Here is a 23,837-nt window from a genome sequence, read left to right on the forward strand (position 1 = left end):
ATCCTGTGTTCAGGGACTCACCACTGGGCAGAACCACCATTCCCCAGCCAGGACACAAAACCAATAGCATGGATGCAGGGCAGGGAGATGTATGGCCAAGCACAGCCGCCTCTGCACAGGGCCTCCAGGAACGTGGGGCTCTGCGTTTGCTGTCCTCAGCTGATGGGCAGGCAGGTGTGGTGCCCACGGGCTCCGCAGCCTTCCTGCTGCAGCTCATGCTCCTGGCTGCAAGTAGCTCCTGGCTCCCGTGATGGCTCTTTGGGTTTAGCGTAAGTGAGGACAGCATGCCTTGGAGCCGAGGGCAAGAGAATCAAAGACAGCAATCATGTAAGACTCTAGAAGTCAGTACGTGACCCTAAGATGTAGGAGTAAAGTATCCTTTCTTACAGGGGTGTTATTAGGACCATAGGTCCTAACTCACACATCCTTACCCCCTCAGCGCTCTCTGGGCCAGCGGCTTGGCCAGTTTGGCAAAGCCAAAGATGGTCAGTTTTTTTTTTATTGCTTCTTTCCCCTCCCGCAGATTGATTCTACAGGGAAAAGGGGGTTAGGATCAGAGAAGGATGACGCGGGTCAGGGCAGGAGACAAATCTCCTGAATAAAAGTACAAAGTGCTTTACAGAAACAGATCCCAAAGGCATCAGAAGGGCCAAGGGTTCTGTTTTACCCACGGTCTTGAAACCCTGGAGCAGAAATACCCAGTCTCCTCATTATTAGACTTAAAACTAGTCATTTCCTGGATTATTTTTTAAAAACCAAACTCATTAAGCCTGTGCTTAAACACCTTAGGAAAAAAGAAGCCCCACCTTCTGTAAGAAATTGGGCCTCCACAGCACCAGAAGCCACCTTCCCCACAGAGCGAACCCGTTCCCCATATGGGCCTCCCTGAGGCCTAAAGTAGCCCTTCAGCAGAGCAAAGGGGTGCTCAGCGAAGGGCCAAGGGGAATGCTCTTGGCAGGGGGGGTGGGCAGGTCAGTCCATTCAGCCCAGGGGCAGCAGCGGCTCCCTGTGGCAGAAAGGGAGATGCTGAGCAAAGGGGCTGGGACTCAGTCGTCCTGAAGTGCTCAGGGAGCTGGGAAAAGAAACGCAGTCCCTCCCCTGCTCAGGCCCTCTGACCTCCCAGGCAGGGCCTGTCATGCCTCTGGGTGCTGGAGCAGAGACCCCAGGCAGCAGCAGCGTGGGGTGGCCAATGGGGCGGGGTTCCACAAGAGAGGAGACAGGGTATCTCGTGCCCTGACTCCAGGAGGGTCTTGTCAGTCGCGATGGGCAGACTGGTGGCCAAGCTGCCGGTCATCATAAGTGCTATAGCGCTTGACGTGGATGCGGCGGACACGGTCCCGCAGTTCAAAGGTTTCCTCATCTTCGCTGGGGGACGCCTGACTGCGGTTCCGGCTTGTGGCCTCCAATAGGGAGTTGTCAGGGACTCGGGGGGTCTCGTAGAGTAGAACGTTGAGTGTCTCCTCATAGATTCGGGCTTCTGGGAATTCCACCTGAGGCAAGGGGGACGAGAGGACCGAATGAGGTTTCACCCCAAAGAGGGAGCAGCACGTCAGGGCCCTTGGCCCTGTGCTGACTCCATAAGGCCTCCAGAACTCTCTCAAGAGACATGACTTTCTATCTCAAGAGGGAGGGTGGGGGTCTTCTTCTGAAGGAGGCGTGAGGAGACGGACTCTACGGACACAGAGACGTGGAACGCTAGCACCCTCCCCCTGCCTCACGCAATCCCAGACCAATGGACTAGTGTGTGTAGAGGTTATGGCCTTGGCTCTGTCTTCAGGCCTAGGTACAAATACAGCTCCCCCGCTTATTAGCTGTGGGGCCTTGGACTTAACCTTGCTGTGCCTCAGTTTCCACATGTTAACATCTACCTCAGTGAGTTGTTGTGAACATTACATGAAAGATGCAAAATGCTTAGCAGAGAGCCTGACGCACAGTAAACGAAAAATAAAAGCTTGGCTGCTCTGAGGCCTTCACGTGCACACAGCCCTCCCCCAAATGAGCTACCCTTCCAGCCCAGCAATGCTCTGCTGTCTCCAAAACATGCTGGTGGCGGGGGGCGGGTGCACAGCTATTCTCCAGGGAGGCACCATCTGCTTGCAGCCGGGGCAAAGAGAGTTAGCTATCTCCTATCAAATCTCTTACACGTGCCTGGCATTGCGTTGTCACTGCAGAGGCTAAGCTGATTGACCAGAAACACCCAACCAGCGGGGGCCAGAGGAGATCTGAACAGCTATTTCTACTGCCCTGCACTGCTTCTCCTAAGAACTGTCTCATTTTCATAACAGCTCTGTTAAATTCACACTATCATTCTCAGATTTCTAATGAGGAAACTGAGGCCCAGATGGTTTACATGGCTTATCCAAAGTCAGAAAACTGATAAATGGTGGGACCAGAATTCAGATCTGAATTGGGCCAACTCCAAAGACCCGGGCCTTCCCATGGCACCAGGCTGTTCCCTGCTGGTCAACAGCCCTGCCTCTCAGCTGACCAAAGCAGAGTTCTATACCTTCCCTAAACCCCACGCATTGGCTTTTGTCCTTGAGCAGCACCATCACGGCAAGTTTGGGAAAGACGGCAAAATGTATGCCCGGTGGCGAAAGGTTCAGCCCCACTCACGCAGGCAGAAGCCCCATACCTTGGTCTGCTTCTTCTCGGTGGCGTACACGATGGAGGTGCAGCACACCTCCGCCAGCTTCCGACCCTGCCCGTAGAAGGACCAGCAGCAGATCTCGTCGCCGATGACATCCTTGATGAAGAGCACACGGCCGTTGAAGCGCAGGGAGAGCTTGTCGAACAGCTCGATGTTTTTCAGCAGGTGGTCATCGGAGTTGCTGAAAAACGAGTGAGGGCCCGGGGCCTGGGAGTGAGGGAGGTCCCAGCACAGGGGCCGGTGCTGGCCGGGATCTCTCCTCCCTTCCACTGTTGTGCTCATGAAACGAGGAAGAGTCAAGATGCCAGAGGGACAGCGAGAGAAAGGGTCATGGGGCCCCCTTCGCGTTTGGGGGCCTGTGAGGAAAAGGAGGTGAGTTGGTTTTAAGTTAAAGCAGAGAGGACTGAGGGAGGGAGGTTTCCTCTTACCAGGCTGGAAGGAAGGAGGCTCGCTGCCATCTCAGCAGGAGGACCCCTTCCCTGGCTGTGGGGGGTGACGCTGGCAATACGTCTGCCCACGGGGAGTCCCTGAGAGGGTTTGGGTCTCCGAGCCTGCAGCCTCCTGCATATACTTAACTATGGCCTGTTGAGAGGCCACTGGGGGACAAGGGGGACACTGGCCCAGCTATGAAGAGCGAGGGCTGCCTGAGGAGGAGTCCCAGCCCCTTGGCTTCCCAGCCTTCCTCCAGCCCATAGAGAAGGCAGGGAAAACACCTGGCCCGCTGCCTGACATGACACACGTTAAGAGGCTGTTACATGTTCAGTCCCATCTACATCCCAGCCAGGGCCCCACATTGAGTTCCAAATGCCTCGGCTCTGATTTCCCTCCTACTCTGTTCTCTTCCCGAGACCCAGACTCACGCCAACTGTGCCAGGCGTGCAGGTGGCCTCCCTTGGGTCTGCTGCCCGATTTCTGTCTGCTCAGCCCTCCCCGCTGCTTCTGTGGCCCTTCCCTGGGCAGCGCACCCCACCCCTCAGCAGGTGCCCCACCTACCTGGTGTAGGAATACTTGTTGTTGCTTCTGTTGTATAGCAGCTTCACCACGGGCTGTGAAGGAAGAGAGCATGAAGGCCAGGGGCCTGACACCCCCAGCCCGCGGCCCTCGGCGATCCCTCGGAGGTCCCAGTACCTTGGTGGAGGATTCGATGAGCCTCTCCTCTTCCTTCAGGGATGTGATGACGGGGACGTTGCACACAGGCTGGTAGGAGTCCTTCTTGTCCTGGGTGACACACAGCCAAGAATCTTTTTGGGATCTTCTGTTTGCCAGGCTTAGCCAGGCTTTCCCCAGGAGCCGTCAGAGCCCCTCTGCCATGGCCACCCCCTACTTGTTGAGGAGGCATCAGAAAGAGACAGGAGGCCCCTGGCAATAGAACTGCCAGCTGGCAAGCAGACCCCCATTCCCAGAAACCTAAAATCCAGATATCTAGGCGGATAAACTAGAAGCACTGTCTACTCACACCGCCTGAGTCCGTCACCTTATAAACCGACCGGCTGCCAGCTTGCTTGGCCTGGGCAACAGCTGGTGTGTCTAACTAGGTTTGGACTCATCAATCGTACCTGCCATGTAGCCTTCCAGGAACTGGACCCTACCTCCGTGAAGGAGGGGGCCCATCCCGACCTCATCAACCTGCCCAACTCTGCCTCCGTACCTGCAGGGCAGTCTGGCACATGTTCACCAGCCCCTGAATGAGGTAATATTTTGCTTCAGCCATCAGTTCCTTGATTTCTTGCCGGTTTTGAGGGAGGATGATGGTGTCATCTCGGAGGTAATTCAAAATGGTGCCAAAGTGCTTTCCACATCGGTCTATGAGGATCCAGCCTAGGGATTCAGACAGGCCCCAGAGGGTTACTGTTTGCCTCCAGGTACCTCAGAGCAGGTAGCAGGCAAAGGCCACCTGACGAGCCTGGTGGCAGGTGATAAGGAGCACAGAGCCCACAGCACTGGGTGACGGGAGTGGGAACAGAACCTCCGGCTGTTAAGTCCATGGCTGCCTTTCACCCCTCCTCCCTGAAGCCAAGAACTGGCAAATACCGTGGGAGACACAGGCCCTCCAGGCTCTGCGGAGGCCCACAGAGTTTGTCTAAGCTCAGGAGTGCTCAGACCCACCTCCCGGCAACACAGAAACACCTGGCCCTGGCCATAAAATATGTGAATATTTTAAAAGTATGGATCTTCTCCCTGGAAAATATGTAAATACACAACATTCTATGCATAATTTCAAAGAATTCTGAAGCTCTACTAAGAACTCCAGGTGAAGGAGTCCTGCACTAGGTGAACAGGAAAAATGAATCTAGATTCCAGATCTGCCAGGCTTGAGCCACGCCCTGAAATCACTTCCTCAGGAACTTCTCCTTCCTTCCCCACCCCACCCAACAAGCCCCAGCACCTCACCTTCTTTGTCGGTCAGCACCTCCATGCGCCCACTGAACATGGCCTTGAGCATGGTGTCATGCCGGGTTAGCGCCCGCACGGTGGTGTAGTACAGGGAACCACCCACATTGAGCTGGACGTATTTGTTGCCCAAGCCTCCTCCCTTGAAGCCGCTTAGCTTGGGCTTGGCCCCTGACGCTGGGCACAGACAGGTATCCCCCGACATCTCCCGCTGCAGGTAGATCACCACACGGCAGGAGGTTGGCTTGGAAGGCCCCGCCGTGGTGGAAGGGTCACGAGTGAGTGGCCAGTGGAGGCCAGAGCCTCATACTCTCAGCGCTGTGAGCAGGAGATGGGAGAGAAGACAGGAGTCAGCAGAGGAGAGCCCTCAGCCAGGAGGGAACAGGAAGAGAAACACTGACCATCCAGTCATTCTCTCCTTATGAACCCAAGTCTCCCTGGCGAGGCTAAAGCCCTAGGCAATGGCAAAAAAGACATTCCTGCTGTTCTTCATGGTACCAGGACCCAGGTCTGGGAGCACAGTCTCCCAGAACCCGATGCTGGTCACCTCACCAGTCTCCCTGAGACTTGGCCCAGCCCTGGATGGCAAGGAGACCAAGTCAACTCTTGGAGCTAATCAAAGGCAGCTCCAGGAACAGACTGGGCAGAGCAGAAGTCCTCACCCCGGGGATCCACCAGTCAGATTCCAGTTGTTTTCTTCTCAGTGTTCCCAGGATCCAAGATTTCCGGCCAAACCTACTGGGAATCCAGCCAGCCTAGGAGTTTCCCAGGAGTCTGAGGGACAGGATGCACTTCCTTTCTAACGATTCCAGGCTCAGGAGCAGCCTGCACCAGTGCTTCCTTTGAGCACCACCCAGAGTCTGGCTTCAGGAAGGCAAGTAACAGCAGCTTCAGGAGAACATGGATTGAGCCAGGCTGGAGGAAGCCGGCCTGTATTCCTGGCAGACGTTACCCTAGCTCCAGCCAAGGTTTCCTGACCTCCCCCTTTTTTGGCATCAGCCCTGTCCCAAGTTCCTGAAATTGTCACCATTTTTCAGGATAGAACAACTACAGGATGGCTATTTTTGCTTCTTTTTCCTGAGAACGGGTCCAGCCTTATCTCCTTCTCTCTTCCTGCCCAACAATGGGGAGAAAGGGCCAAAAAAGACCAGATGATAAATTTAAAAACAGGTGATTTGGAAACTGAAACACTGACGGGAGTTCACAGGAGGGAGAAGCAAGCAAAGCAGAGGAGGGCAAAGCCAGATCACCCCTTATGATCTAGATTCTATACGTGTTTTGGCTTTCTAAAGAATCACTAAAATTCATTCACTGAACGAAAACAAAAAGCAAACATTTTTTGCATGTTTATTATGTTCCAGGTACTATTCTAGGCATTTAATATGTATCAGCTCATTTAATTCATTTGGCAATAAAACAATATTGAGTACCTACCAAGTTAAGCAGGAGGGATAAAGAGATGAAAAGATATTGTCCTTGACTTCAAGGAGTTCAAAGAAGCATGATAATGTCAGTTAACAAGAAAAAAAATAATAAGCGTTAGCACTTATCGTGCCCCTGCTTTGTGCCAGGTGCTGGGGATACAGAAGAGAACAAACAAGTCAGCCTCGTGGAGCTTACATTCTAGTGGGAAGACAACAAACAAGAAAATGAATAAATAAGCAGGCAATTCCAGAAGGTGAGAAATGTAATAATAAAGATAATAAAACAGAGAGAGTGACTAGGAAGAGGTACTAATTTAGATGGGGAGCCAGGGAAAGCCTCTTTGGGAAGGTGACTTTCCAGCTGAGCTCTAAGAGCATTCCAGACAGATGGAAGAGTAAGTGCCAAGTTCCTCAGTCAGACACAAATTTTAGGCACAGAAATAAGGCCAAGATGGCTGGTGCACAGAAAGTAGGGGGAAGTTGGCTGGATGTAAACTCAGGGAAGGCAGGGGCCGGATCATACTGAAGAGTTTGGATTTTATACTAATTGCAATGGGAATCGATTGTAGGGTTCAGAGCAGTGATATGATCTGAGATCACTCTGGCTACTGTGTAGAGAATGGTGCAAGAGACCAAGTGGGAAGACCGGAGGAAGCAGTAGTCTAGGCAAGAGATGATGAAGGCTTGGACTGCAGTGCTGGTAATGAAATCAGAAGAAAAGCGAAATGACCTCATTTCATCATCACAACTTGCAGAAGTTTACCCCGTTCTCTCTTTTAAGTGTAACCCAGAAGTGCACCGGTTTTCCCACGTTTACGGCTCCACTCTCCAAACAGTGCTTACCACAATGCTATGCACATTTAAAAGTATTTGTCAGTTTGTTAGACTGCAATTGTCCCCGAAAAGATTTAGGTAGGTCCCTGGGAGGAATGTCCGAGGGAGGCCCAGGGCAGGTGCTGTATGAAATACTGAATTCCTTTGGTGGCTTGTCATGTACGGATGAGATGAGCCCCCACCAGCAGATTGCCCAATCGGTAAGTAAACTTGAATAGTATGAGGTCACCTTACCTTCCTCTGCCCACCCCAAAGGAATAAATCCACCCCTTAACAGGTTTTAACAAATTCCCTATGTATTTTGTGTCTAGCCCAATTTCCCCAGGATCAGAGAAAAGGAGCTCACTAAAGGCTAGGCAGCTGCCAATAGAGGAAGACAAATCCAAGCTAATCTATTCTTTTCCAACAAAGCAATTGCTTTGAGCCCCTGGATGACGTCAGCTCAGATTCCACCGGCTCAGATTCCGCCCAGGCCAATGGGTTCCAGGAATCCTGTGGCAGGTGACGCCCCAGAAAGTAACTCCGGTGAGAATGAAGTTTCCACTGAGAGCCTCAATGCTCTTCCTTCCGGACTTTGTGTGTGGATATTTGGGGATGCTAGGGGCGTATCCGTGTCACACTCGGCGAAGCGAATGGCAACCCAAGACGAATAAAGGACAAACAACCACGGCGGTGTTACAAGGTGGGGTCCTAAGGAAAGAAGGTCCCAGAAATTCGTCATACTGGGGATGGCGAGGGGAGGAGCCGATCTTGGCTAGAAAGGGCGGATCTAGCAGAAACCCAAGGTGTAAATCTTATGCTTTATCCAAAGGGCCTGAAGAAATTCATCGAGACCCAATCTCTCCGTGGCCAGTGTAGAGTCTTCCCCAGCCCGTACCCCTCCCTACTATCGAGAAACCGAGACCGGTTCTGACACCCACCCCCAGGGGAGGATTTCAGCTCTCCACCTCCCTTCGCCGTCCCACGCCTTTTCCCCAGGACTGGGAGGGACTCTCTTTGCTCAGCCCAGGACCCGTCCATCCCTTCCCCTAGGGCATGGGCCGGCTCGGCTCTCACCCTCCCAGGTGGCGCCTCTCTTCTCAGCTGGGTTGCAAGTCGACACCGTGCCGCCCCTAGACTGTGGCCGCCTGCCCTCCAGCAATCCCGGGCCTTAAACTCCCAACCTCTACCCGCGGACTCCGCCCCAAGCCAGCGGGAGCCTGAGACTATAAGGCGGGGCAGGCCCAGCACCCAATCAGGGTGGAGGGAGGAGCCCCTGAGAGAATCCCGCGGTGAGCGCACAGCTACTTCCGGCAGCCTTTCCGGCGCAAAGGCCTCTGGGTCTTGTAGGCAGCCGTCTCTCCTTTCAGGCCTCTGTTTCCCAGCAGGCTCTGCGGGTGTACGGGCTTACGGTGTCGGGAAGTGATGTTAGGCGTGAACAGGGCCTGTAGCCGTGGCCGCTGCTGAGGCTGGCGGCCAGGGCGCCGGCTGCCACTGACCGGAGAGAGAAGCTGCCTGCCGACGTCAGCCTGGGTCGCAGCCGCTGCCGCCGCTGTGGAGTAAACAGGTAAGCCATGAACTTCGGGTCGGGGGACGTGGGCGGGCCCGGGGCGAGATGAGCCTGACAGGCCCGCGGCCCGAGGAAAAGCCTTCCCAGGGTGAAAGAAACGTGGGAATTCCTCCCGGCTCTGGGAGCGGTTTTACCCCCGGCTAGGGCCTGGAGCTTTACGCGCTGATGCTCGCAACCATCTTAGGAGGAAACTGAGGCTCAGATAAGTTCAAGGAGTTTACGTAGGGAAGACAGCCAGCTCCATCACCCAGGTCTTCCTAATTTTCCCCACACCCCACGGATGGAGCCTGCTCGTAGAGCCCAGCGTGGGTCCGGAAGAGCCCGGGGGGGCCGGGGGGCGGAGAGCGCGTCACCACCCTGATCTTCAGGGAGCTCAGTCCGGCTCTTGTGCCCGGTGCTCCTCAGGTGCGCGTGTGGTGGTAATTGGGAGAGAATGCGGTAGTCGGCTGTGAACCCTCTGCCTACACTTCCTCTTCGGTCTGACCCATCTCATTCAACTATGTGCCTTCCAACCGTGCAGCTGGCTCCGGCCAGATACACGGGACTCTTGTCTGACTCTCGTCTGACTCTCCTTCACTCCTCCCCAAACCCCTGCATTCAGTCATCCTTTACTAACTCCTATCAACTCGACTTACAAAACATCTCAAATCGGAACACTCTTCTTCAGCTCCAAGCCTTGGTTACTGAAATAGCTTGCTCTGTTTGTTGTCACAGTCATTCGTGCCACAGACATTTGCTGAGTGCCAGTTCTGTGCAGGCACCATGCCAAATGCTCGGGTAACAGTGATGAACAAGATAGTTGTACTTCCATCCTCTTATTCCCTCTAACGCGTTCTCCATCCTGGGCTATAGTGATCTCTCTAAAAGGCATATCTGACTATGCCACTCTGCTGGCTGCCCATTAATTACCCTTATGAGAAAATCCAGGCTCATTGCTGCAGCTTTCAGAGCCCTCCGCCACCCAGCCCTAGCCTCCCCACCTCACCTCATCCCGTTCCTCTCTTCCCCTTGCTCAGTGTTTCTACCACGCTAGCCTTTTGGCTCTTGGAACACATCAAATTTCTCACAGCCTCAGCATCTTCACACATGCTTTTCCTTCTGCCTGGAATACCTCCTCCCCCTTTAACTTGAAAAACTTCTGGACACCCTTTAGGTCTCAGCGTGTCACTTTTTCAGAAGACTTTTGTTTACAAATTTTTTTTGTAATTTTGTTTACATATGAATTATGTCCTCCTGCTACGGCTTCACGTAGCACCATGTGCTTTTCTTCATACTGTTATCACAATTCATGATTATCTGTTTACTGTCTGTCCAGAGGTCAGAAGCTAAAGCATTAAAGCATTTTCTTCACTTCTCTATCCCCAGAGCAGGGACTCAGTAGATGTTTGTGAATAAATGCAAGCTCTTAGGGAAGAGAGTGGAAGTTGAAGCAGATCTTTGTGCCCTCAGGTTACTTGAAGCAGTTGTTCTAATTAATCAGCTGGTAGGTGTTAAATGCTTAGACTGTGTAAATAGAACAAATAGGAAGACAGATCTTCTTTAAAAGCCCAATTATAAGGGAGCTCTGGATGATTAAAATGTTTCAAAATGAAGATGCTAGCCAACATACTTGAATGGGCTCCAGTGAGGCCAAAGGCTCTGGACCACGGTCATACACAGCCAAACATACATTAGTTGGGCCACACAGTGTTGGATGTGTTTTTTTTTTTTTTTTCCTTGCTTAAAATTTTTGAATTAGATACTCTCCTTTAAAAATCAGATTTCATATATTAATCTGGATTTCTGGTCCTCTTGAAAATCAGTTCTTGCAAGAATGGAGCTTAATTCTTTTTAACCATTGCTCTTCCTATGGCACATCTACCCCGGGAAGTCACTCGCAGAATCACCCCATTCAGAACAGAACTTCTCTAAGGAAGCTGGAAGGGAAACAGGTGAGGCTGGGGGAGGTGGGAGGGAAGGGTTGGCGCAGGGCCAGGTTGTGGTAGCCTTCGGAACACCTTGGGTGTGGGAATTGGTATAGCAGCCAATGGCTAGACCTCAGCAGCATTGCCTCCCTTTTTAGACAGGGTGTGTGCTGTCTTATTTTTATTTTATTTTATTTTGTGTGTGTGTTTAAGCCAGAACGAGGGTGAGTTTTCAGTGTTTCCTTCCCAGAGTTGAGACATCCTTTGGACCAGGAATGCAAGGTGGCCTGGGAAGGGAGAAGTTATCTCTGCTGGTTCTCTTGTCTACGGAAAAAAAAAACCAAACTCCTTAGCTTAGCACACAGGGTGTTTCTGATCTGGCTCCATCCGACCTTTCCAGCTCCATCCTCTGTCTTTTCATCTTCTAGGCAAGATAGGCCCTTCCAGTGGCTTCATGCTCTTGTTCAGGCTGTTTTCTCTGCTTGGAATGCCTTTCCTTGGCCTCCTTATTGGTATGTTGTTGATGATATTTCACTCCTTTTTGTGTTTTCTGCTAGAGACTGACCCCTTTGGGTCCTAGTTCAGGCGGCTGTGCCTGTGGCATACATTTTGGGTAATATTCTTACACCTGGCTTCTTATTTCTTTAACCTTAATTTTTAATTCACTCAGATTTTCTTTTACTTGTCTTTTATGTTGTTCCTGTACTATATTTGAAAAGCTCTTTTATGTCCTTTTGGGTACATAGCTGTGGTTAAATAAATATGCTTACGGCTCACAACTTAGTTCACATGTCACTTCCTCACCCCAAGTTAACTGTTCTATTCTCCTCCATGCTTTAGTGATATTTCTGTAAAAGCACTTAACACAGTATAATTTTTCAGTGTACATGTCTGTCTTCCTCCAGCTACACTCTGTGCTCCTCCAGGGCGGGCACCATGTTGTACTCATCTTTACCCCCAGCATCTAGCAGTGTTGGCATGTAGTAGGCCCTCAAGAAATGTGTGTTGAATGAACGATGCCTGTGACAAGCAACTGGACTTTATTCTTTCCTGACCCTTGGTCCTATGACACACCTCTTCCTGGCTGACACTGTCGCCCCTTCAGAGAAGGACTGCTCTTCTCTAGGGAAGCTGGAAAGGAAACAGGTGAGGCTCAGAGAGGCAGAGGCAGAGGGAAGGGGGAGCCTTTGGAACACCTGGGTTTTTGGCATTGGGGTCCGGGGCCAGGAGTGGGGCTGGGCTGGAAGCAGGCATTTCCTTGAGTGGCTGGGAAGTGATCGGGGATTGGGGCTGGTTTCTTTACAGCCATGGCCAAGGACATCCTGGGTGAAGCAGGGCTGCACTTTGACGAGCTGAACAAGCTGCGGGTGTTGGACCCAGAGGTTACCCAGCAGACCATAGAGCTAAAGGAAGAGTGCAAGGACTTTGTGGACAGTGAGTGTCATTTGGGGAGACATGGTGCCACTCAGCTTTGTGCCCCGCCCCCACCCCCAGACTGCAGCTTTTGGCCCTGCCACAGCGGAGCTGCTGGCTCCCAGAAAGTTAAGCCTGGCCTTCATGAATTCCCATGTGCCACCCACCTTGTCTACCTGCCTTCTTGTGTAGTCCCAGAGCACCAATCAAAACAAACACTGCAATGGAGAGAGGAGGGTATTTGTTTGGTTATGCCATCTCAGGAACCTTAAACTTCAGAACTATGGCTTGGGGGTGGGAAGTGGAGTTATGATTTGATTTCTTGGGAGAAATAGTGTTCTCAGTGCCTGACTTGCCTTGATTGATTGATTGATTGCCATGCCTCAGGGCATGGCCATAAGTTAATAAACAGTTCCCTGACCAGGGATCAAACCCATGCCCCCTGCAGTGGAAGTGCAGAGTCCTAACCACTGGACTGCCAGGGAAGTCCCTGACTTGCCATTATTTGGAGTGAAAATTTCTAGAGGCAGTTCAAAAGACTCATTTTTTTTTTAGCCAGATATACCCAGGATGCCTCCTGTCCCAGCAGCCAAGCAAACCCAGTAGCAGTGAATACAGAGCAGATCTAACTAGAGTAGGGATTTCTGAGCTTTTGGACACCTGTAGGCTGTGGAGAGAGCTTGACTGGTGAAAGGTAGTGTGGGTTCTCTCACCAGTCTTCTGATTGCTGTGTGCATGTCATCCTACCCTCTGGGCCTTAGTTTACTCCTCAGTAACATGGGGTTCCACTACACCCAAGGACATTGAAAAAAGCAAATGCGAGATTAAGTCCTTAAATGCTTTGAGCTTTTTATTAGCTCAGGTCACAGGTGGAAAGCCCCTACCCCACCATTAACTGAAATCTAGTGTCTTATCTGAGGCTTGTCTAGAGGCAGTGTTCATGTCCTGAGGCAGTTCTTTCATGAACACAGCCCTTTGTGCCTCAAGATCCAAATATGCCCCAGTCCAGCTCTGGGCACCTGGCCACCCTTCTCTAGGTTCAGACCAAGGGTGTCAGACACCAAACGTTTTCTGACACAAATTAGAAGGGGCAGTTAGCCCTGCCCTCTTGCTGCAAGGGAATGCTGAGGGAGAGTGGTGAAGCTGAGAAAATAACACATTTTGTTGTGTTCTTTCCCCAAAAGAAATTGGCCAGTTTCAGAAAATAGTTGGTGGTTTAATTGAGCTTGTTGACCAACTTGCAAAAGAAGCAGAAAATGAGAAGATGAAGGTAAGATCAGCATGTGTTTTGTCTAAGTCTTGGCCTGGTTCACTAGCCTCTCATCCTTCTGCCCTCTTGACGCATTTGGGGGTCGGGGCGGCGGTAGGGGAAGATGGGCAGGGATTCTTTAATTAGAACAAGATTTTAAATAAGAATACCTATGCAAATATTGAATGATTATGCTTTACACCTGAAATAATTCCTGGTCCAGTTAACCTACTATTGATCTCTTATATGCCAGTGTACTTTCAGTCATTGTTTCCTTTAATCTTCACGTCATCACTGAGATAGGTGGTTTACCCTCATTTTATAAATGAAAACATGAAGGCGTGTAGATGACTTGGCAAAGGACACAAATGGCGCACCAAATGGGCCACTGTGTGCCAGGCTCTGGGGACACTCCTAGGTCTGCCTCAGAGCTGCAGTTCCGTTCTCACCAGGCACTTTGGGATTGTGAGGTTAATTAAGCCTCTCTCTGACTGACTCCTAAAGCTCTGAGGCTCAACTTTCCCCACGCTGCGCCCCACCCTCCATCGGCCCCAGGCAGCATCCCTTCCCCACTTGAGGACTTTAATGAAGCCATGGCTTTCTTTGGCAGTATCGTGTTTTTCTAGGCCATTGGTGCTCGGAACTTGCTCAAATCTATAGCAAAACAGAGAGAAGCCCAACAGCAGCAACTCCAGGCACTAATAGCTGAAAAGAAAATGCAGCTTGAAAGGTAAGAAGTTTTGACATAAAGCAAGTTCTTTACTGAACTGCAATTCTATTTTTCCTTTTCGAATGGTCACCTCTTGTCCTTATTCTTCATCATCGTTCTCCCAGGAATACTGTCTTGTCATCCTGATTAAATAAAAATAAAATTACATTTCATGGGGAAAAAAATGTTATTATCAGACAACCTCTAGTAGTTTGAGAGCACGAACACTCAGGTAGTGAGTGCCCAGAGTTGGCTGGCTCTCTGAAAGGAAGACCCTCAGGGCTGGAGACTTCTCATGGGTGGCCCTAGGTAGGGCTTTGCCTCTTATTTTTTCTCTCTTTCTTGCCCTCACTAACTTCATTTTGAACTCACACCGTTTCTTGGAATCATCTAAATCACTTAACATTCTTCTCTAGAAGAATTAAGTCCATGGTTTATTTCATCCATTTTGAGGGCTTCTAACAATTTTGTTTTTCAGGTATCGGGTTGAATATGAAGCTCTGTGTAAAGTAGAAGCAGAACAAAATGAATTTATTGACCAATTTATTTTTCAGAAATGAACTGAAAATTTCATTTTCTAGCAGGAGGGCAAATAAAGAAAAAACCCCCACAACCCCCAAACCAAAAAAACCTCTGCACCAATCCAGTGACTTGACTAATGACCCAAGTGTGTTGTGTGAGATGGTGTGTGAGGAATGCAGCATCTCTGAAGGCAATAAAACAAATCTGGGGGAGCTTGTTTCAGACGTCAGTGCCTATCTGCAGGCGAACACCCAGTGGCCATTGTGGTCCAGGTTCTCACCTCTTGCATTCTCAGTCTGAACTGAGCAACCTATAAACTTTTTTTGTAAATTCACAAAGCTTTGGAAGGAAAAGCAATAAATTATTATTTTCAAATGGCTTGATCTACCTCTTTTCCTGGTGCCCTTGAAATGTACATTTAACCCTTTGTAAGAGAACCCTGGACTCTCTAGCCCCTGGTCCACAAAACAAACCAGGCAGTGGTCAGCAGCTACCTTTATTTTGACCAGATACACGAGTCAGACGATACTCCCAACAATCAGACCATTAGGGCTTGTAAGCAAAACAGGCAAAAAGGGGGAACTAACCAGGACAAGCATCTACCATTTTCCATGTGTGTTCACAAGTCTTTTTTTTTTTTTTTTTTGAGTTGGCCTCCAGTATGAATTTAGAGAAAGCTAGCAGAATACCAAGTACTAATGTGAAGAGACCCTATATGCACACACTGGACCTGTCATGCGCAGTTCCCCGCCACCCGTTGCCTTTGACTGGGAATGAGACAGGAAGGAATTATTAAACTATTCGGTAGGACGAAGTTATCCAGTAGGAGGGACACCTCCAGCGCAGGTTTGAGACACCAGATGTCAGAGTAAAGGAACTTATGTTAGGTGGTCTGTAAAAAGTAATAGAAGTCTAAGGCTTGGAAAGAGGATAAACAAGGAGACTTTAAAAAACCTCTTCTCCTGGGACAACCTGTTTAAGACAGAAACAATACACCTTCCAGTTTGACCCATTTCTGACTGAAGGTCATGCCAAGGTTGAATGTTAAGGAAAACTAAGTTTAACCCTCTTACAGAATAGGTCACCCCCACCTAGGCGTGGGGACAAGAAAACAGTTTTTAATGAACATCACAGAGGCACAGCTTCAAGCTTAAAAATGACCTGAGACACCCCAGTGACACGCTGTAGAGGATCATGAGTCAAAGGGTTAGTCACATGTATACTCTGGGTCAAATGACTCATGAACATGCCAAGTAGGCCATGTTGCTTGGAAGTTTATCTGGTGTCTGGTGTGGTCCTGCCTTTAGTAATCCTGCAATGGCACTTGGGCACACAGTGAGGCCTTTGCCACCACTTCCCTATAACCTAGCCCACACCCCTCTGCTCATCCTCAGGTGATTGGTCTGTTTATGCCAGTGCCCTTGGAAGATGAGGGTTTGATGTGCCTCCTGCCAGTGCCTTGGCCGTGTGTGTTGCTGCTGGTGTGTTTCAAATACTACTGACAACATGGGTTCTGAGCAGTTTCCTGGTACTGGGTCCAACGGGAAACTGCCCCGTGGTCCCCTCTCCCCTGGACCCGGGGTTATTTTTCCTCATTTTTTCTTTCTTTTCTCCTCAGACTTGTAGTAGGGGTTCTGCAACATGAAAAGCAGAAGTATAAGAGGGATGAGAAAGTAGGGCATGTAGACAGATACAAGGAATAGTCGTTCGTGGAAAGTCTTAGGTCCTTGTCCTCTGAAACAACTGGCTTTGGAGAAATCCTCGAGTAGAAGTGTGGAGAGGATTGGAATCAGAGTTGTCATCGTTTGAACTGAGTAGATGATTGCAGGGGTACGGATCCACCTGCAGCCTCCTGAGGTCATCGAGGAGAGAAAGAGATAAGGGTTAGATCTGCTCATGGCTCCAGGTATGTCCACAGCATCCTCCACCCTGTCTCTGCCTGCTCCCTTCAGCTGAATCATTCTACCTCCTTTTCCACCAAGTGGAAACTGGATGTGATATAATAATGCCCAACGTGCAAACTTATGTGACAGCTGGGGCCCTAGCCACTGACTGCCAAAGAACACTGGGTGGTGTCAGAATTAATTCAGAAAAACTCTAGGGCAGTTAAATGGCCATTACTAGTTAAACAAGGTTGGTCTAAAATGCAATTGGGGGAAGGGGAAGAGGCGGGGGCAGCCCTGTCAGCAACATCTCTTTGCTAAGTAAGTATATATAGGTGAGAGGGATCAGGAGATTCTGCTCAGAGATGGCTTGGGGGTTCCAGTGGGAAAGAAGCTGTACAAGCTTAGTTGCCATGAACACTGGTATGGCCACCTTCTTTTTAAAAGCATTTGTCATGGGGACACTGTAAGAATAATTTTTAAATGAGAAGTTAAGCCATTTAGAGATTAGCTTGATGCTACTGCTTAAAAGCCAGTATGATACTACCCAAAGCAGAAAAATAAAAGCAACAACAAAAAAGAAATTCTGTTGCGGGGGGAGGGACAATAAAAAGGAACAAGTTCAAACTTGAAAGTAGCCTCAGGTTTCATGTGTGTGAGAGGTTTCCAGTTGACTGAGGCAGTCCTGCAGCGCAGCTGACCACGGACACTAGCCTGAGCCACATTAATGTCCCTATACGAGATCTCTCCTGGCCGTTCCCACCAACCCTATATCGCCTCCTACAGCCTCCAGGGACCACTCCCCTCTCCTTTGGTCAAACTTTCCCAAAAGATTTCTGGGACCTGGTTTCAGAGGAAAAATGGGATTTCCCCATTTACTAACCTTTGAAGAAGGCATATGTTGCGACAGGAAAGAAAGGCAGCTGAAACACAAGCTCGCAAAACAGGAAGGACTTATACCACACCGGGGGGGTCTGTAGCAGGGGGTCTTTGAACTCCTCAGTATACCACTGCCGTAGGTTTCTCAGCTGGGAAAAGACGAGGATCACAATGAATACAGCTACCTGGCAGGACAGGCTTCAGCAGCTCCAACCCACTGACAGAGCCTCTCACTACCCAGCTCCCTTGGCAGCAGACGGCACACCCAGCTGGCTTTTGTTGTACAGCCTAGATGGTCATTTAATAAAAACTCACCAGCTCTAACTCAAATGTTACCTTCTCCCAGCAGCTTTCCTCAGCTCTTCCAGCCCGTGTGCTACCCAGCATGTCTGTGATAACACACGTCCAGGTGTGGATACCGTCAGGAGCAACTGTATGTGGCCCTTAGTAGGCTCTCAGCTGAACACACAAACGTGAAGTATCTGCCAACAATAGCCTTCTTTACAAAGAAATGATGTGAAAACCATCCTGACGTTTGTCCTTTCAAAATAGCAACTGCACAGCAAGCTCCAAGGGCCAGACTGCCTCAAATACAGAAATAAGTTTCCTTGTCTTTTTTGGGGGGCGAGGTGCGGGGGGAAGAGTAAGGGAGGTAAGTCTAACCTCTGTGAAGTTGCAATTTTAGACAATTTAACTTATCCCCAAATCTCAAGTTCCTTGTCATTCTTTACCCCCCTAATTCTAAAGTTTTTTCTCTTTTAGGAGATCAGTAGTATATTTGCAGAGGAACAGATTCTGCCTCGCTCTGGAGAGTGAGTGGTCTCAGTTCTAGCTTGGGCCCCACCTTCGTGATGACACTGTCAAATCAAAAGATGCAGATCCATGTAGACGAGGCTGCAGGCAGGGGAAGGAAGCAGGAGGGTTTGAGGCTGCCCATTTTGTGCTCTTTTAAGAGCCCAAAGCCTAGGGCTCTCCACACTACGTAGACTACTGAAGGTCTGTCACATTTAACCTCCTGGAGATGGCATCTTGATATTATGATAAATCAAGACAGCTTCCAAGATAAGCATTTGGCTTACGATGGAAAATCCAAAGATATTTTTCCTGTTAATTTTTAATCTAAAGATAAAGGCTCACTATTGTGAAATAGAGGCCTCTGTGCTGCAAGTGAGCTTTAAGCAAACATCCAGAAAGAAACATTCTGTTAGCATAATATTAATTACAAAAAGGCCTTAGCTAGATAATCAATTTACTGACCAAGTGATCTTGAATCTGTATTTGACTTGAAATTTAAATTCACAGCAATATCCTTAGCTTCCTTCTAAGCACTTTTCAGGATGGTAATGTGGTAGAAAATATTCATAAAGGTTAAGTCACTGCACCTCTCCTGGGCTCTATTTTCTCATCTGTAAAACAAGCAACTTGGACTAAATGTTTTTTAAGATCCTTTTTTGCTTTCTAGATTTACTTAAAAAAATATTGGAAGGATGTATTTTGAAAGATTTATTGCAGAATTTAAAAGGCATTCTGGTTCATTTGGGCTTCCCTGGTGGCGCAGTGGTTAAGAATCTGCCTGCCAATGCAGGGGACCTGGGTTTGATCCCTGGTCCGGGAAGATCCCACATGCCGCAAAGCAGCTAAGCCCATGCACCACAACTACTGAGCCTGCGCTCTAGAGCCCACGAGCCACAACTACTGAGCCCACGTGCCACAACTGAAGCCCGCACGCCTAGAGCCTGTGCTCCGCAACAAGAGAAGCCAGTGCAATGAGAAGCCCGCGCACTGCAACAAAGAGTAGCCCCCGCTCGCCGCAACTAGAGAAAGCCCACACGCAGCAACAAAGACCCAATGCAGCCAAAAACAAATTTATTTTTTTTAAAAAGGCATTCTGGTTCATTTGAACTTCACTTTCTATTTAATTCGTATACATTCAGATCCACCTATTTCATAAATCCAGGCAGATTTGTATAACACTGTAATTTCTAAGGGCTGCAGGATAATAACAGCAAAATTTAAAACACAGTTGACCCTTGAACAACACGGGTTTGAACTGTGCAGGTCCGCATATATGCGGATTTTTTTCAACAGTAAATACTACAGTACTACACGGTCAGTCGGTGGCTGGTTGAATTTGAAGATAGGAACGTGGGTATGGAGGGCTGACTATAAACTGTAAGTGGATTTTCGACTGTGGGGGGTCAATGCTCTTAACCCCCAAGCAGAGTGATGAGCATGGTACCCAGGGGCTGAGTGCCTGGCTCTGAGTGCTGGCTCTGGGCAAAGCACTTAATCTCACTAAACTTGTTTCCCAATTATATAGTACCTACCTCGCTGTTGGTAAGATAAAAAGAGTTAATACTTACAGTCATTAGAACAATGGCTAGCACACAGTAAATGTTAAGATTACTTAACTGTAATACATATTTGGAGAAGTTCAATTTAATCCTATTAAAATCTCAGCATGCAACTGGTCATTAATAATTATTAGGTAAGACCCCCAAAAAGGTAATAAAACTGTTTCCATTTATAACTGACTCACATTTGACTCAACTTACCATTGTTATCCATTAAAATATTCACCTGGCCTTCGCACATGAATTTCTAGACTGAAGTTGCTACTGAACAGTCTTGCACTCCTCTTAGAATGAGCGCACAAACTTTCAGCATCTAGATGCTCACTTGTTTTCCCTTATTTTAACAGATGCAATGCTACCCAGCTGCAGATGATACTACAAAATGCTTCCCATCCTCTCCATATTCTAATCCAAACTAAATTCTTACTGTTTCATAGTAAGAGTTTTTCCAAGTGTTGATCTGATTCAAACCAAGAAAGATATTTGCAAATTTTAGCCTAACCATTATGTAATCTCCACAAGCTTTTTAGTTCTGGAGAAACTCCTATTTAGGGAGGAAAAACACAACAGATGTTAAAATTTGGCATTTTTCCTTTTTTTTTTTTTTTTTGCGGTACGCGGGCCTCTCACTGCCGTGGACCCTCCCATTGCAGAGCACAGGCTCCGGACGCGCAGGCCCAGCAGCCAGAGCTCACGGGACCAGCCGCTCCGCGGCATGTGGGATCTTCCTGAACCGGGGCATGAACCTGTGTCCCCTGCATTGGCAGGCGGACTCTCAACCACTGCGCCACCAGTGAAGCCCAAAATTCGGCATTTTTCAAAGAGAATGTGAAAATAACTCAGGGCTTTTATTATTATTATTTCCCCATACAGAAGCAACAAAGCCATCATTGCCCACCCCAAAGCAACAAGAGTGAATAGAGACACAGGCCTTCCAAGCTGGGAGGCCCCTGTGTTACTAAGGTCTTTAAACAGTATCACAGACAGACACACACACACACACACACACAAACAGTTACAGAGTTTCTGGTCAGATCCCGCCTATGTTGGCCCTTGACCTTTTACAACAAGTCAACTTAAAAAAATAAAGCTGAGAAAACTACCAAATCAAATATATAAGTTTAAATGGGGTCTTTATGATTTTGGAAACATTTTAATTGTATTTTCTGAGTGGTGAGCAAGAACTTGTGGTTATGGCACATTCACAGAAGACAGGGAAACCAATAGCTGTTAAGTCTGGAACGGGTGGCTACCTGGAGTAACATAACTGCTGTGTATGTATGTATGTATGTATGTATTTATTTTGCCTGTGCCAGGTCTTAGTTGCGGCTCTCGGGATTTTTGTTGCGGCATGTGGGCTTCTTAGTTGCGGCAGGCGTGTGGGATCTAGTTCCCCGACCAGGGATCAAACCCGGGCCCCCCAAATTGGGAGTGTGGAGACTTACCCACTGGACCACCAGGGAAGTCCCATGACTGCCTAGTATTAAAGGGACTCATTTATAACATCAGAGATTGTGAACAGGCAGCCTGCCTGAGTTCTGTTGGCCACAAAGACTTTGCACAGACATGGCTCTCCTTTCTTCAAGGTAACTAATGGCTAATGCGGAGCTGTGACGACCTGTTTAGAAGGATCATGTACCACCTGGGCCTGTGTCGTAGGCTGAATAATGGCTCCCAAAGACATCCACATCTTAATCCCTGGAGCCTATGACTGTAACCCTATTTGGCAAAAGTGACTTTGCAGATGTGGTTAAGTTAAGGATTTGGAGATGGGAAGACTATCCTGGTTATCTGGTGGGCCCTAAATGTAATTACTTTTATAAGTGTCCTTATAAAAGTTGGGCAGAGGGAGGTTGGACTAAAGAAGAAAAGGCAGCAAAGTGATGACCGAAGCGGAGATTGATGTGATGTGGCCACAAGCCAAGAACACCCGCAGCCACCAGAAACTGGAAGAGGCAAGGAACAGATCCGCCACTAGGACCTTCAGAAGGAACGAGGCCTACAAGACCCATTTCAAACTTCTGACCTCCAGAACTGAAAGATAATAAATTCATGTTGTTTTAAATCACTATATTTTTGTAATTTGTTACAGAAGCAATAGGAAACTAATACATCTTGTATGTGTTTGAGCTTGTGATTTAACTCATCTCTCTCCTACTTGACAGTTGAAGCTACAGAGCCCTGACTTGCCCAAGGAACTCAAGAAGTTCTTGGAAGAACCAAGTCCCCAGACAATGCTCTTGCCACACACAACCTACACTTTTTCCAGGAAAAGGTAGGTCAGAGGTCTTCCCATTTATGCTTGGAGCTAGAAACAAACCAGACAACGGAGTGGGGGTTTATTGTTGAGCAGTGGCTCTTAACCTTTTGGGGAGGGTCAGACCCCTGGAAAAGTTGATGGAAGCTATGGAAAACAAGGCACACATAATTTTGCATACCCCATTAGGGGTTCATGGACCTCAGGGTAAGAACCCCTGCTCTGCAGAGAAAAAGCATTTAAAGAGAAACAGAGGTAAAATCAAATCTTTAGGTAGACACGTCAGGCTTGCCTATAGTTCTGCAGACAGATTGGAGAACTGTAGAACTGAGGACTGGAATTCTGTGATAGAAGGTTACAGGGTCCACACATGAAAATAAAACTCAATAAATAAAAAGCATTTAAAGCAAAAGTTAAAGTTTGGGGTAAAGAATGCTCTCCAATAACCAGGAAATGGGGCTTTCGCCTCCGTTTCTACTCAGGTGATCATTCTTGCTCAAACCCAATAAAAAAGGACGATTTGAAAAGGTGTCGTTTACTTCTGAGCTTTTGAAGTTGCTGGGTCCTAATCTTGAAATCAGGACGCTCTGCGAATGTCCCTTAGAGGGGTCTAATACTACTTGCGTTATTTCTTTGGGATTAGTCGGTATTTTTAAAGCTCTCCCAAGAAACACAACTTTAAAACAAATCCACCATGTGTCCATAATTTAGACACTGGTTCATCCAGGCTACTTCCCTCAAATACTGACAACTGACCAGAGCTGGGGTGTGGCAGTCTTAAACCCAGGGAAGAATTGTCTTTAAAAGGAGCAAGGTGTTTGGCCCCAGGAGCCTTGGGGAAGCGGCTGGGAGAGACAAAGAAAACCCCGAGGAAGAAGTCGAGTTGAAGGGTAAGGAGGGGCCGGAGCGCCGGCGGAACCCAAGGAAAGCAGGAGGGAACCCTGAGTGGGCGAGGCGGGGCGCCAGGCCGGAGGAGGGGAGATCACGGGGACGCCGGGGCAACCGCTACACCGAGGGGCGCCAACCTCGGCGACCGGCGGCCAGGACAGACAGCGCCCTCACCTCCACGGGGTAGAGATCGCGCGGCAGCAGCGCCTGCAGGTCCACGAGCAGGGTGATGGGGATGTGGGAGAGGAAGTAGAGGCCCAGCAGCCACTCCAGGCCGCGCCGGGCGCCCAGAGGCCCCATCATCCGTCGGTTGGGCAGAGCAGGAGCCCAGACTACGCTAGAGGGAACACGACGTGGGAACAGGCCCGCAACCTCGCCATCCCAGGACCCCGCGCCCCGCCCCGCCCCGCCCCGCCCCGCCTCGAGGGCGACGAAGGCCACTCCCATTGGCTGAGAAGCCGCGCGCAGGCCGGGAGCGTCCGCCGAGGAGGCCAGCGGACCTTTTCCATTGGCCGCGGGGAGCGCCGCGTGACGTGGGGGCGGGGCTGCTCGGCTGCCGCGTGGGGCCGCTCCGGGCGCGGTCCTTGCACAGCCAGAGGTCTTGCGTGTCGCGGGGTCTGCCGGCCTTCTCTCCGCGATCGCGTGCCATCCGTGGCCCTTTCGCTCATTTCTCTTCCGTTCCTTCGCTCCATCCGTTCAGTGCTTGCTGGGAGGCTCTTGTGTGCCCGGCCGTGGGCGCTTATGGAGATGGAGCGCCCAGTGCAGTGGGGTGTCACTCAGCAGGGCCGGCCGGACAGTGCGTGGTGGTCCTGGCCGTGGCGGCAGTCACGGGCCGTGGGAACAGCGGGCAAGATCCCTGTCCCTCCGGAGTTAGGGTCCCTGAAGCCTTCTGAAGGATGTGTAGGAGGCAGCCAGCCTCAATTAAGAAAGA

General features: G+C 49.4%; 3 protein-coding genes across 5 annotated transcripts; 1 reads left to right on the forward strand and 2 right to left on the reverse strand.

The window, feature by feature from the left end:
• Positions 1-1,253: 1,253 nt before the first annotated feature.
• TNFAIP1 (TNF alpha induced protein 1) lies at positions 1,254-5,246 on the reverse strand (the record flags this gene model as incomplete). Its single annotated transcript, XM_079726428.1, has 6 exons — positions 1,254-1,490; positions 2,636-2,831; positions 3,644-3,696; positions 3,779-3,868; positions 4,299-4,468; positions 5,042-5,246. 6 exons carry the CDS (start codon positions 5,244-5,246, stop codon positions 1,254-1,256), a joined length of 951 nt encoding a protein of 316 aa, XP_079582554.1.
• Positions 5,247-8,791: 3,545 nt separating this feature from the next.
• On the forward strand, positions 8,792-15,023 carry IFT20 (intraflagellar transport 20). Of its 3 annotated transcripts, XM_079724722.1 has the most exons (6): positions 8,792-8,845; positions 11,858-11,898; positions 12,058-12,186; positions 13,350-13,435; positions 14,041-14,144; positions 14,602-15,023. In XM_079724722.1, the coding sequence occupies exons 3-6, from the start codon at positions 12,060-12,062 to the stop codon at positions 14,681-14,683; spliced, it is 399 nt and encodes a 132-aa protein (XP_079580848.1). In that variant the 5' UTR covers positions 8,792-8,845; positions 11,858-11,898; positions 12,058-12,059; the 3' UTR covers positions 14,684-15,023. The 3 variants fall into 3 exon arrangements, with proteins under 3 accessions (XP_079580848.1, XP_079580849.1, XP_079580850.1); XM_079724723.1 differs by lacking the exon at positions 11,858-11,898 and having other exon boundaries at positions 8,818-8,845; XM_079724724.1 differs by lacking the exon at positions 8,792-8,845 and having other exon boundaries at positions 11,827-11,898; positions 14,025-14,144.
• A 102-nt stretch (positions 15,024-15,125) lies between these two features.
• Positions 15,126-23,227, reverse strand: TMEM97 (transmembrane protein 97). Its single transcript, XM_079724725.1, has 3 exons — positions 23,081-23,227; positions 17,412-17,556; positions 15,126-16,497 (listed from the first exon to the last, which is right to left on the reverse strand). The coding sequence occupies exons 1-3, from the start codon at positions 23,207-23,209 to the stop codon at positions 16,238-16,240; spliced, it is 534 nt and encodes a 177-aa protein (XP_079580851.1). The 5' UTR covers positions 23,210-23,227; the 3' UTR covers positions 15,126-16,237.
• Positions 23,228-23,837: the final 610 nt, after the last annotated feature.

The sequence above is a fragment of the Hyperoodon ampullatus genome (assembly GCF_949752795.1).
Source record: "Hyperoodon ampullatus genome assembly, chromosome: 19".
NCBI classification, from domain to species: domain Eukaryota; kingdom Metazoa; phylum Chordata; class Mammalia; order Artiodactyla; family Ziphiidae; genus Hyperoodon; species Hyperoodon ampullatus.

What these genes read in the sequence shown, in the direction of transcription:
- IFT20 (XM_079724722.1), top strand. Translation starts at nt 12,060, where the DNA reads ATGGCCAAGGACATCCTGGGTGAAGCAGGGCTGCACTTTGACGAGCTG. An exon ending in GTGCAAGGACTTTGTGGACA is followed by an intron (nt 12,187 to 13,349) that starts GTGAGTGTCATT and finishes TTTCCCCAAAAG; the next exon opens with AAATTGGCCAGTTTCAGAAA. An exon ending in AAGAAAATGCAGCTTGAAAG is followed by an intron (nt 14,145 to 14,601) that starts GTAAGAAGTTTT and finishes TTTGTTTTTCAG; the next exon opens with GTATCGGGTTGAATATGAAG.
- TMEM97 (XM_079724725.1), bottom strand. Translation starts at nt 23,209, where the DNA reads ATGATGGGGCCTCTGGGCGCCCGGCGCGGCCTGGAGTGGCTGCTGGGC. An exon ending in GCGATCTCTACCCCGTGGAG is followed by an intron (nt 17,557 to 23,080) that starts GTGAGGGCGCTG and finishes GTCTTTTCCCAG; the next exon opens with CTGAGAAACCTACGGCAGTG. An exon ending in AACATATGCCTTCTTCAAAG is followed by an intron (nt 16,498 to 17,411) that starts GTTAGTAAATGG and finishes CGATGACCTCAG; the next exon opens with GAGGCTGCAGGTGGATCCGT.